General features: G+C 42.5%; 2 protein-coding genes and 1 long non-coding RNA gene across 6 annotated transcripts in view; 1 reads left to right on the forward strand and 2 right to left on the reverse strand.

Moving 5' to 3' along the window:
* Positions 1-859, reverse strand: part of DUSP14 (dual specificity phosphatase 14) — a 23,975-nt gene extending 23,116 nt beyond the window's left edge. Inside the window, exon 1 of the mRNA XM_029929368.1 lies at positions 839-859. The gene's annotated coding sequence lies outside the window, so the exon portion shown is untranslated. The remainder of the gene's footprint in view (positions 1-838) is intronic.
* The window catches only part of LOC115283059, a 32,956-nt gene continuing 19,264 nt past the window's right edge, over positions 36-13,727 (forward strand). The window contains exons 1-2 of one of the 3 annotated variants that reach the window (XR_003904881.1): positions 36-76; positions 11,406-11,547. This is a non-coding gene — a long non-coding RNA (uncharacterized LOC115283059). Of the gene's footprint in view, positions 77-490; positions 598-3,632; positions 3,756-11,405; positions 11,548-13,727 lie in introns of those variants that run through there. The other 2 variants (XR_003904882.1, XR_003904880.1) reach the window with 2 other exon arrangements.
* The window catches only part of TADA2A (transcriptional adaptor 2A), a 48,620-nt gene continuing 44,317 nt past the window's right edge, over positions 9,425-13,727 (reverse strand). For both annotated transcript variants that reach the window (XM_029929367.1, XM_029929366.1), the window contains exons 14-15: positions 12,494-12,567; positions 9,425-10,936 (exon numbers count right to left, since the gene is read on the reverse strand). In XM_029929367.1, coding sequence (XP_029785227.1) covers positions 10,751-10,936; positions 12,494-12,567 — 260 coding nt within the window. In that variant the 3' untranslated portion in view covers positions 9,425-10,750. The remainder of the gene's footprint in view (positions 10,937-12,493; positions 12,568-13,727) is intronic.

Below are 13,727 nucleotides of genomic sequence, written 5' to 3' on the forward strand. Positions count from 1 at the left end.
GCCTCGGCGCTAGAGGCGCGCTGCGGGAGGGAAGCCGGCGGGGGACGCGCGGAGCGGCGGGCAGCGCGCGTGCGCAGTGAGTGGTCCCCCGCCGAGCGGAGCTGCGGAGCGCGCCCCTCCGCTGGCCTGTAGCCCCTCAGTTCAGGGGTCCCCTGTGGTCTCCTCGTGTTTCACAACATAAGACCCCTCTCGTCGCCACTTCAGCCTCCACCTACAAACCGGGTCTGGGGCGGGGGCACAGGGGTGGTGTACTGGGGTACTGTCTGGATGCGAGGGGGTTAAAGACAAAACAATACAAATATAAAAGGTGTGAAGCCTGCAGTAAGTGACTAATCGCCGCCTCTCACCCCACCCCCACCTTGTATCCAGCAGGGAGAACCCAGGAGTTGGGACCAAAGAGTGAGGGGAAAATAAATAGCAACTCTTGGATGAATTTTGCTTGGGCAGGTATAGGCAGTTTCTAGTAACTGTGAGAGGCTATTTTGTCCGAGACACAAGTATCTACAGATTTGAGACCGGAGACCATCAACCCACTGCCATACACCAAGGTGCCGTCGGAGTCTCAAAACACCAGATCCAAAACCCGTGCCTCCCAAGGTAGATCCATAAGGCGATACCTGGCTTAACACATGGATTCGCTGAGGGCTTATCTGCTGTGTCACTGTGAGGGTCTTTTTAAATTTAGGTTTGCCCGTCTGTAACAGGAGTAGATAGAAACGGACTTTTTCAGCCCAACCTGCCCCGGCAGGTGAGGGGAGGTAGGAAGAACTTCTTCAAAGCTCCGCAGTGAGTCAGACACCTAAAGGTCCTGACCACGCCCAGCCAGCCCTTTACTCACCAGACCCAGGTCCTCACCGTTGTAAATCGTTGGCATCAGAACTGCTGAACAAACAAGGAGGCCTACCTTTGGGGGGAGGGGTTGGGTACGGAAGTAGAAAAACAACAACAACAACAAAAAAAACCGCGCTTTGGGTTTACGTCTCCCGGCATCTTCAACCAAAATCTTTGAGGCTTTTTCATGCTCTTCCAGATCTCTGACTGGATTCAGAGTCATCCCGTGGGTGCAAGAATGTCTAAAAGTTCTGTTTCTCAGACAAAAATATAACATGAAGGCATCTTAGTGATAATCTTAGGGGAGCTAAAAAGGCCTGCAATGGAGAGATTTGTTTATTTTTGCCTTCATAAAAAAATTAAAACTTTAAAGTTAGGCAAAATTAATTTTTCTGCAAGAGAACAAACCAGAATCTGATTCAGGATAAAACACTAGGAGTTCAAATCTTGCCTGGGAAAGGCATCTTCCGAGCACTAAATTTCTCCACCATCAATCCCATCTAGTGACTTATTTTGACGTGCAAACACCAGAATAGCAAAACCTCTAATAGAAAAGATTGCATGCCGCTTCATTGGTTTCTCCACCCCGCCTTCCTTCAGTCAATTCAATGACTCAGCAACACAGATACATCCCTCTTCAGATTCAAACTTGTTTGTTACACAGAAGGCAGGTTTCCAGTACAGCTTTAGTGTCAAAGAACTAGGCATTTTCATGGATTATAGGAACTAAGTCTACCTTAAAGAATCATATCCTCATCAGTGAAAAGGAGGGAGGAGGGCTAAAATAGTTTGTGTTAAATGTGATATATGTGTAAAGATCTAGAGATTAAAGAAAGAAGTGCTAAAGTCAGTAAAATCATTTAGTGACTATACATGCCTGTGGGCAGGGAGGTGCTCTATGGTTTGTTTTGTTTTGTTTTGTTTTGTTTTTACAGAATGTGTTAGTAGCTTATACAAAAATGCAATTTGAGGGGGATCTGGGTGGCTTAGTTGGTTGAGCATCCAACTTTTCATTTTGGCTCTGATCATGATTCCAGGATTGTGGGATGGAGTCTAGAGTTGGGTTCCACAGAGAGTGGAGCCTGCTTAAGCTTCTCTCTCTCTGGGGAAGCTGGGTGTGTCAGTTAGTTAAGCATCTGACTTTGGGTCTGGTCATGATCTCGTGGTACCTGGGTTCGAGCCTACACTGGACTCTCAGGTGTCAGCACAGAGGCCGCTTCAGATCTTCTGCACCCCCCTCTCTGCCCCCCCTCCTCCCCCTGCTCATTCTAACTTAAAAAAGAAAAAGAGGACTCAGCCCCCTCCCCCAACTTGCATTCTCTTAAACACACACACACACACACACACACACACACACACAAAACAAAAATGCAATTTGAAGGTATTATCTTCTAGATCAGCACTGTTTAATAAATACAACCTGGTATGATAGAAATGTTCTCTATCTGCACTGACCAATACAGTGGCCACTAGCCTCATGTGGCATCTGAGCTCTTGAAATGTAGCTCTCCTGTGTCTGAGACACTGAATTTTTAGTTTTAATAATTTTAATAAATTTAAATAGCCACATGAGGCTGGTGACACATGAGGCTACCTTATTGGACAGCACATTGCTAGACTGTATGTAGGTATTTTTAGAGGTATCAATTATCTTAGATGTAAATATATCTTAGAGGCCACCTTCTACAAAAGACTTGTCTATGCCCAAGGAAGGGGTGGGTGCTCCCAACCACATCTAAATAAGCAGTGCTTTAGAGCAGTGCAAGCTTCTGTGCAGAATGAGAGCTAATCTGATTAGATGCAGTAAGTAGAGGGTGGAAACTTCTCCTGTGCTTGGCTACTGAAGTCTGCCTTTCCAAAAATATTCTCCTTAATTGCTTGGGCAATGACTTAGATTAATCAGACCTTTATGAGTCCTTTAGAAAGAATGGTTGCATCTTCCACTCCTATCATTGCCTCTGGTTAACAAATTGGCAGCAGCTTTGCTGTCTCTGAGCATTGGGCAACAGCTGTGATCGGGGGTGACCTGTCTACAGAAGTCTGATTTCAGGGTGCCATCAGGTCTCCTGGTTCACAGATGTTTTGAATAACTGCTTGCTAATGTTCATAATTCTGGAGCATATGCTATTGATAGCTAAAAGATGAAAATCCCCAAAAGAACTAAATCTTTATTGTCTTTTGACATGTTGGAGAACAGTGGATTCCAGGCGTCTCAGAGGACACTCTATAAATATGGAAAAGATAAAAGAACTAAGAGGCTAGAAGTCCCCAAACACATTTTATCTACTACAGAAATTTTCCCAAGGCTTGTGCTATTTTAGAAGTTGAAGGATAGCACCTTATATGTAAAATATTCTAAACTTCTACTTTGAAAGTTTTCATATTTCTCACAAAATTTATTTTCCCATTGATAAAGAAATGTCACATTACCGAAAAAGGAAGAGAGAGAGAAAGCATCACCCATAAATTTACCTCTTTACCAGAACAACAAATAGCAACTCTTCTTTCTGGTCTTTTTTCTATGCATGATCTTTTAGTTTTATTTATACAGTTAACGATCATAGCGTAAATACAGTTTTCCACCCTTCAAGCTTAAGCTAGGCGTTATATAAGGGAATATTACCACGTGCCTGTGATAACTAGGTCATTTAATATCTGTCTCTGAAGTTTTCTGCCCTTAATTCAACCCTGGGAATGTAGCAATGATGCACAGCGCTGAGAATCCCAATATGAACATCCTTGGAAAACACACATCTCCCTGTTTTAACATTTGCTCTGTGTCTTTCAGATCTTCGTGTCCATCTGTGGGACTTTAGCATGGTTATGAATTGTGTGGTACAGGAAAATTAAGTGCTCGTTCATACCTAGCTGGAGTTAAATGAAAATATCAAAGTCTTGATGGGAAGCAAAAAGAATGGTGCCAGGTGTGTTATCCCATTTCGCTTTTATCACACTAGTCAGGTAGATATTATCAACCACACTTTAGACATGAGGGGTTGAGAAACTTGCCCAGGGTTGCATTGTTATTAATTAAGTAGCAGAACAAAGATTAGCACTCAGCTCTTTCCAATACACTGGGGCAGGTAAGCAAGAAAGCACATAGACGTCACTAAAAAAGGAAAAGAGAGGGGTTAACTTTCTTTTAACAACCAGAGTATATTCATGTATTTCTTGAAAAAACATGTGTTTGAAGAAACCTTTAAGGAAGGGTAAATGAAAAGATAGAATTAATTCCCCCCAAGAGAGAGTTAATCATCTCTGGTAGTAACAATACCAAAATTCGTAAGAGACACACTTTTATTTTATTTATTTATTTATTTTTTATTTTTATTTTAGAGAGTGAGAGAGACAGCATGAGCAGGGGAGAGTCAGAAAGAGAGGGAGACACAGAATCTGAAGACAAGCTCCAGGCTCTGAGCTAGCTGTCAGCACAGAGCCCTATGGGGGGCTCGAACCCACGAACCATGAGATCATGACCTGAGCCGAAGTCAGACGCTTAACCAACTGAGCCACCTAGGCGCCCCGAGATGCACTTTTAAAGACATCCAAGGTAGTTAATGCCACTTGCATAATCTCCAACATCAGAGAAAAAAACTGGTCCTTCTCAAGAGGAGTAAAAGTCCATGTTAACTCAAGGATCTGAAGACTTCTCCTATAGTTATAAATTGCTACTTAAGGTCACATCTCTGACTTTGTAAATGGAAGAACAGGGGAGGGGGTAGCAGAGATTCTTAGATTGGTTAAAAGACTGCATCGAACCTATGTTGCTCACCTGCTCTCCGCTTTGCCAAATAGTAGGAAATCTATGTTATAGGAAGTTGGCTGCCTCAAATAATTCTTCACTGGACCTAAGATGGACTGGACATATCTTGGCTGCAGTGTGTCCCTACTGCCCTGGAGCAATATCTGGTTATATCCTCGATGCTAATCAGGGGTATCCCCTTTCACCAGAGGGCCTCTAAGCTCCAGCACCTATATCCACCCCATCTTGCCACATCTGCTGGAAATCCATGGCTTGGTTTTATCCCTCTCCTAGTTTCCATGGAGACCCAACAGTTTACTTTTTTCCCCCAACTCTAAGCCACGGTTATTTTTAACTGTAAAACTCTGAGCCAGGTCACAGCTGGGATCTGGAAGATGCAATGACGTCTATAGCCACCCTTCTCTCCCACAGACGCCTTCTTTTCTGCAGTTGCTGGGGGCGGAGGCACTCCTGGGAGATTTTGCTCTCAAAAGCGTTTTGCTTTGCATCATGAAGTTAAACCTATGCTGACTTAGATCTGACAGGTGTCCTGAATCTGAAACCATGAAACAAGGCAAAGATTTTTTTCAGGTAGGCAAGGACAGCTGCCAGGTGAGCTTGCCGTCCTTGTCACGATACCTATGGCTAGAGCTTAGGTCAATGCCCTTTGGTAAAAATAAATCAAAGCGCTATCTATACTCTAGGCAAAAAAATCAGGGCTCTGGCTTCTGCCCCCAGTAGAGTGGCTTTTCCTGCTGCAGTCTGCCTGTGGTTAGAAAGAGGCTCCTAACCAGGATACTTTGTGAAAAGCTGTTCTACCTTCTCCAAAGCAAACAGCAAATTCCCACTGAGTCACGGCTGGAGCACTGCTGCCCCTCCTCCTCTAGGGAGAGTTCAAATCAGTCTGCCCATCTCTAAGGCCCCTGTTACTTGGGAGCGAGTGTCTTCAGGGGATTTCTAAACTTTTCACTCCTTTTCAGTATTTTGGGGGGGGGGGGCAGGCTATTAAATTACCCCCCAAATTGCCCTTTTCATCTTAGACAACATCCTAAGACTGGAAAGAGAAATAAAACATAAAACAGCCCCGATTCAATACCAGTTTTCTCACAGGAGACATCGATTGGGAACATTAAAATTAAGCTCCACAGTGTAAGTTCCATTAATTTTTTATTTCTTCAAATAATGTTTAGGTTTTTAAGGAATTCTCTAAATGAAGAGTGCTAAATAGGAGGGGAAAATCCAAATCAGGAGTTATCTATTGTTAAATGGGAGGTAACAGGTTAGGTCACTGCAAACAATTTCAGAAACAGAGAATACACTTGGCGACAGCTCTCCAAGAAGACAGACACATTACAAGTGTCATGAGTTGGCACCCAGCTGTCAGTTCACCAAAGATGGGTGATAAGATGATAGCATTTCAGCATTTTTACTTTGATTGATAAAGTGTTGGTTTCTTAAAACAACTATGAGGTCTTCTCCATTCCACACTTCCTAAAATGCTACTTCTGTTCAACATAACCTGCACCCAGGTAGCATTGTCAGCAAGCCATGTGGACGCTTCCTGCCACGTAAGACCTCAGGGGAAACCAGAGCAAGCTTGGAAAGCAGTGTTGCTTGGTTAAGAATGAAATTAATTCCACCAAATAATTAGTGTGGTGCCAAAGAAGTCTGCCTCCTGTGCTCCAAAGTAGAAAATCAGCGCACAGACTTAATTATCCAGCCCAGAAAAACAGATAACAAGTCTGGGCCGGCAAAGGGTAACTCTAGGACTTGCAAAGACAAAGAGAGGTACATCTATTAAATCAAAATTTTTTGTAGCTCTCAGCTTTGGGTTTTAACCTTTTGATGGTCACTTTCTGCATTCTTATCTCAACTTCCTTATTATTCCTACTCCTAACAGGGAAGAGGGCCCAGCATACAATACATAACATGCAGGTAATTTATAGTGACGAAGGAATTTTAATGCCCAATGTAAGACATTCACCGTTCTCTTGACTTGTAAGCCTGGTCAGTCAAATCAAAGAGCAGTTGATATTCTTATCAAGGCAGTAGGCAAGGTAGTTGCTGGGAGTGGAGGTACTCCTGACAGAGCCAAGGCAGTAGGCAAAACTGAACAGAAAAAGTACTCTCTGCCATTAGATTGCCTTCCAGAGTACTCAGCAAGGATTCACCTGTGTCCCCACCCCCTTAGCCCCCAACCCGTCAAAAGCAGCAAACTGAGTTCTGATGCCTACTTCACAGATAGGCTACTTGATTTCCAAAATACTAAATGCTCGCTACTGTTCTCCCAAATTAAGTGCCTATGTCAGCATGCCCATTCCTCTTCTCACCAGGCTGCTCTGACACTGCTTGCACACGGAAATCCTGCTCAATCTCACAGACATTGTGCTAAGACCTGGTTACTGTTTCTGATTGAAGAGAAATTCTTTGTCTTAGCTTCTACACAAGGCCACAGCCATGGAAATATCCCACATATCCCATGGTCCTTTCTGGCAGACCAGGGAGGGATTAACCACATCTGGCTAGGCATATTGGAGAAGAAAGCAAAACTTCTACATCAGTGCCTCCTGAATCAAACTCTTAATTTTTAGAAATCCAAACAAATTAAACATTTGGGAAGTTTTGGGAAAGCTTTTTGTGTTAACAATAATATAGGGGCACCTGAGTAGCTCAGTCATTTGAGTGTCTGACTCTTGATTTTGGCTCAGGTCATGATCCCAGGGTCATGGGATTGAGCCCCGCATTGGGCTCCACGCTGAGTGTGGAACATGATTCTCTCTCTCTTCCCCTCCTGCCCCTAGCCCCCACTCATGCTCTGTCTCTAAAAAAAAACAAAAAACTACAACAAAACAAAAATACAGTGTATAACCTGAAGGTACCCACAAAGACATCCTGAGAAATGGAGGGACAGTATTCCAGAATGCTGTTTAGAACAGTACCACTGTCCTGCCCCGAGACAACTGGAAGAGTGTTATGAATTTTTCCAAGATTCTCTTTACAATTTGGGCCTCTGATTCTTTACACTGGAAATTTTACTTCTCTTATTACAGATCTACAGATTTCCTAAAGCTAGAGTGACTTAACCACCTGGAATTCTGTCATTCTTGATGAATGTCATTGGTCTTCTCCCCTTTCCAGCTAACCACAAGCTTGTTTAATTACTCAAAATTGGAAGCTTGTATTTACCTCTCAGCAAGGATTGATTAACTGAGTTCAGATTTAAATGGTGGGGGTGGGAGGAGGGGTGATGCAGGGGGAGACTAGAAAGAGTGAAAACTGGAACCCCAAAAGAGATAAACCATTGAGTTAGTTGGTCTCAAGAGAGAGAGTCTAGATCTTTGAGCATGGGAAGGGTCATGACATAGGAAGAAATTTATTCTCTATTTCCCACCACTGGCAGAGAAGGATACGCACAAAATCCCAGCAGAAACCTTTAACTTTAAATTGCAATAAAAATTCCTAACAGGAAAATGTCTTTACTGATGTCATTGGATTTCAGGGCAAACACTCCCTCTTCGTAATGATATGGACTAAGAGAGACCTCGATTAGTGTAGCTGGTTTAAGGCCAACTCTGTCTAGCAGCAAAGGGGAAGGCTAGAATATACTTTGAAGTCCCTTGCTAGCTCTGAAATTTTAAGAACACAAAAGGCCTTCCTTTGGTGATAAGAACATGGAGGGAAATAATGTACTTAAGCCAGTCACATCAAATATCAGCAAGTGCTTTTCTATAATAAATGCACAAAGATGGTTACCCAGTAACTGAAGAGTAACCCTTACCCCAAGTATGGCTTGATCCTTGAGAAGCCTTAACCACAAAAATAAACCTACTTCCTAAAATCCAGTCGTTTGTGGGGTGCCTGAATGGCTGTCGGTTAAGCATCCAACTTCAGCTCAGGTCATGATCTCGTGGTGCGTGGATTCGAGCCCTGTGTCGGGCTCTGTGCCGACAGCTGTCTTCAGATTCTGTATCTCCCTCTATCTCTGACCCTCCCCTGCTCGTGCTGTCTCTTAAAAATATATTAAAAAAAAAAACATTAAAAAACCCAGTCATTTGAAATAACAGTCTTATTTTTCTATCACTATTTTCAACTATGCCATTTTCCTCATCAGATCAACTGATATCCCAGTTTTTTCAGAGTTCCACTGGTTCCAAGGTTCCCACCAGACTGTCCTCCCATCTCCCACTCCTAACTACAGCTACCCCCATGTCTGAGCCAGCTACACCTCTTGGTTCCATCTTCCTCACTCCCACTGCTGCCTCCACATCATTCGTTCTCCACCCACCACGTCTGGAACAGTCTCCCACTTCCATCTGCCACTTTCTCTCTCTCCTCTTGATCGCATCATTACTTCAAGAGCTCACCTCTCTCAGGAAGCCTTCCTTAATCAAGACTAGGGACTCTTGGGACTACAACAGACATCATTTGACATCCTTGTCTAATACATCCCCCATTTTTAAATTTTTTTTTAATGTTTTATTTATTCTTGATACAGAGAGAGACAGAGCATGAGAGGGGGAGGGACAGAGAGAAGGAGACACAGAACTGGAAACAGGCTCTGAGCTAGCTGTCAGCACAGAGCCTGACGCGGGGCTCGAACCCACAAACGTGAGATCTGACCTGAGCCAAAGTCGGAGGCTTAACCGACTGAGCCACCCAGGCGCCCCCATCCCCCATTTTTAGAACAGGAATCCACATGCTTGCTTCGGCAGCACATATACTAGAACAGGAATCTGCTTTCAGGAATAAGAGGCAGTCCCTTTACAACCAAGCAGGGGTGATGGTAGTGGAAGAGTACATTTTCTATGAGGTATGACAATACAAAGAAAAGAGAGCATTTCCACAAGCCACCCTTTTTCAAGACTGAAGTCTTTTATTCCAGGTCCCTCTGATCCTAAGCATTTCCTTTTCATTTATAACCCTCTAGATACGTCTATTAGCAAGTTGCATGCATATTTACATCAATCAAAAAGTTTGAGCAAATACTTCCACCAAAGCATATATTGTAATTAGACATGTCGAATGCTGAAAAGAATTAAAGAATCAGTCAGCTACTGAAGGCTATTTGTGCAGATTCTGAAATTCTTTCTACATACAACTTGGCTTCTAACAGAAATGGAATAACCATGCCTCTGCATTTGGCTTCTTATTTTGTAGAAAGGTTTGAAGATCAAGTTTCAGATGTAGTGGGGTTACTCACCCTCATATCTATTGAGTCCCATATATGAAACTGCTTTACTTTTGTTTTAAAAGTAGCTTTTATTGCAGGCTAGCCTGTTGCCATTGAGAAATTAGGGTTCAAATCTCAATCCAAGCAAAGCCAAGGTTAGTTGTGTCATCTCCATCCTCAGGGGCCTGGTATTCTGGGAAACCCATGGTAAGACCAGGGTGACTTCAGGACACACATGTTAGCAGAGACAGTGCAGCGTGATGAGGCGGGCATTCAACACCCTAAGTGTGCTTTAGTTACCAGAATATTTGACACACCCACAAATTAAGCAGCAAAACATTTTAATCCATTAATTCTAAAAATAACAGAGACATTTTAATATCCAGTGCCACCTCCTCAAAAGTCTACTGCAGATTAGACAGTCAGACTGCAATGTACAAAGCCAGACATTAAAGGGAAAGATGTAGTTTGGGACAAGACCATCACAGGGAGATTTTCCTCCACTTTGCTCATAAACAGAAGTTGTCAGCTTAAAAATCCTCAGAAAAGAAAAGCTATCTCATGCTCCATAACCTTTCTCTATATTTTAAATCTTTCTGTAATGTTTGAAGGTGAAACAGATAATCAGAAAACCAACCTCCCAAGTACAAAGATCTGAGCTGGACTCCTGGGACTAAAGACTGGTTCATTTCTATTTCTACCAACACTCTGATGTGAGGTACTATGGTTCTTGTTTTAGCTACAAGAGGTGTTAGGAATAAATGCCCACTCACATTTAATAATAGCTTATCTAGCACATAACTCTGAAGCACAACACCAACAACAGGAGTGTTTTAAAGCAGGGCAGAGAAGAAAGTAGGTATTAATACAACTGAAGGTTTCCTTTGTCCTTCCCCTCTTTTTACAATGAGAATTTAGCTCAGAAATGAAACTCTCCAGAATGCCCATACTGTCCTTTGGCACACACACTCCAAACTTTTGACTTCTGATCCCAAGCCCTCAGAGCCTCAGGCTTTAGTGATGTATCCTTCTCGGATGAGGAAATCATAGATTTTCCGCGTTTTGTTGACATCTATCTTGATGAGTGCTCTTGCCTGTGCCAGTCTCAAGCCTCCTTGCTTGTTACATTCGTTCAATAGAGCAGATTTGTATTCTAAATAGGCTCCTGGGACCAACCTCACCATCTGACAGAGCTGCAAGACACGGCAAATTTAATAAACATTAACATCTGTCATTCTCGTAATTTAACCCAGTAGGTATAGCCAAAATAAAATTTTAAAAGTGACATCAACCTCCAACTATTTATGGGAGTTGCTGGGTGGCTGGACCACATTCCTTTAGTCTCTTCCTTGGAGAGAACACTCCCTAACGCCAGCCACTCAGGAAGCGAAAGCCAGAGAATGACGCTGGGAGAGCCTTCAGCACGTGGCAGCTGGCTCACCTGGGTTTGTCAAGGAGTCCAAGTCTGTGTCCAGAGGAGCAACCTGGGTCCACACCACTCTCGACCCAGCACATTCCAACACAGTCCATCAGGGAAGAGCCACAGGGCACAGTAGGGGCGGGGGTGTAGATATTTGGATTCCCAAGTGTGAATCACATTATTTTTAGTATCAGCATAAAGTAGTTGTCCCTGCTTTTGTGATTACATTTCCTACTTTGTAGGAGGAAGAAATATAGAGACTTTGTGAAGAGGCTACTTGAGCTGCTGAAAATCTAGAAAGCTGGCTCCATTCTAGTTCACCTGTCATGGCACCTCACGACAATGAGCAGTGTGAGGTCACCAGTGTGAGGTCACCGTTTGCAGGTAAGGATAAAAACTGCTTGAAACCCCAGGCCATTCAATACTTGACTCAGAATGGCCTGTGACCTTCTTCAGCAATACTTGAATATAACATATATTTCTCTCTATTCACAAACTAATCTTTACTGTTACTGGTAGATAAATTAAAAGGCTAACAGCCCGTATTCCATGACTCTTCCTCACTGTCTAGGGTGGCAGATGGGGAGACTGATCTTGGGAACTGTAAGAGGAGCACATGGGGAACAAAAGAGGAATTCCTCTTTTGGAATGGACTTCAGAACTGTGCACATCTTTTTATAAATGCTAGAGGAGGACTCTTTTGAGGCTGGACTTAAATTTTTGAAACAACCAAAAGTAATATGAAGACAAGTCTGATGATTATAGTAGAAAACAAAAGTTAAGTCATGACATTTTTAATCAAAATTAGTATGTGATGATATGATGAAGCCCTTTCTTTATGGCTGATATACATGCTATAGAGACAATTCCAGAACATCTTTTAAGTGAGGTTATATTGTTGGAATAAGTGTAGGACTTATCAAAGTGACCATTCTAATAGAAAATAACCATTTTCATATATGAGTTATTTTAGATTTATAAAAAGTTAAAGTTCATTCATTAGATTTATAAAAAGTTCATTCACAGGAAGCACTTAGCACAGTAGCTGGTACATGGTAATACTCAATAAATGATGGTTGCCATTACTTAGGTTTATATACCATACGGTCTTCTCTTAAAAGGTGAATGGTAGAAGGGTGATAGGAAAGGAATTCTCTGGAATTTGCTGAGGTTAGCTCTTCAGCTCTTTAAATTCTAGGACAGACTAGAGCTATACATGTATGTCACATAAGCAGAACCAAATGGGTGGTATCCTATAATGTATTTTAATGACAACTCAATGAATAATCAACCCTACTCTCTTTCCTCTAGCTCCCCTTCTTTTTGTTACCTCCTTTTCTTTTTCATTCAGCTTCTCTGTGCCAGGGAGGCCAGTGAGGTTCAAGGGTGGTGCACTTCGTCTACCTACAGACACAGACAAAAAAAGTATATATTTCATAGGCATGCCGATTCCTCAGGTGTAAAGTAGCAAAGTCCAGCCAGGCCACTGAGGTACAAGATCACTATGTCCATCTATAAGAAGAAATCTCTCTCTGTCACCTCAGGCCTCAGTCTAGTGTGCAACATGGGCACCCCAACGTTCACCTGAAAATATAAATGGTAATTCATGTGCCCTTTGCTCTGCTAAAATACACAATTACATATACCTTAGCATCAAATATGACTATTCTTCCTCACCCAGTAGGAGATTCTAAAATCTAAAGCCCAGATGTCATCCAGTTAAGAAAGGTCATATGCTGCCTCACTTGACAGCTGATGAATGGAAATAACAACTCTGCAGGAGAGACATTTCCTAATCCTTACTACTCTGCCAGGAGTACAAGGCAAACACGGTAATTAACCACGTACCATTTGCCTTCAGATCAAAGGCAGACTGTTAGGCCAGCAAAAGGCCCTTCTTATTTATTAAGTGAAGGAATATCTGTTCCTTCCAAAGTAGCCCTGTTTACCTGAAAGATACACACAGAGGAACAATGAGCCATTATATGGCAAACTAGAAGCTGAGGTGAACTCACACACAGGGAAGAAACCCAAGTATGAGGTTACTTCTCAGGATGGGACATTTGATGGGCAGACGTTTTTGGTTTTGTTTTGAATGTATATTTGGGATTAGTGGGGGGTAGATGGGCTGAGTTAGGCAAAAGAAAATGTAGAATAATATATTAACAGGTTTTATTGGTGTTGACTTTCAGGAGGTGGGGAAAGAGAGAAGGGACTGTTATAGGCTGCTCTGCTAGAAAACAGGCTTCTCTGTAGTATCAACAACCTGTTGATAAGTGGTTCTCCATAACCAAAGGCGTAGGCTTACCCCAAACACTAAAAAAGGAAGACTAAAATCATTTGGTCCCTCTCCAAAGTTACCAGAGGCTAGGTTGTAATTAATGATCCAAGCTTTCTACTTTGTACTGCCTTAGGAGCAACCGAGAGCATGAAGAGAAGCACGGAGTCTCCTCAACCTAAACACAGGGGTGAGAAAGACTAATGCCAGGATAGGAAGCCACAAAGAATAAATCAGTACAGACTAAACAGTTCAGCAAACACAAATACCAAATTATTAATTATTA

Source organism: Suricata suricatta, chromosome 17 (assembly GCF_006229205.1).
Source record: "Suricata suricatta isolate VVHF042 chromosome 17, meerkat_22Aug2017_6uvM2_HiC, whole genome shotgun sequence".
Lineage (NCBI taxonomy): Eukaryota > Metazoa > Chordata > Mammalia > Carnivora > Herpestidae > Suricata > Suricata suricatta.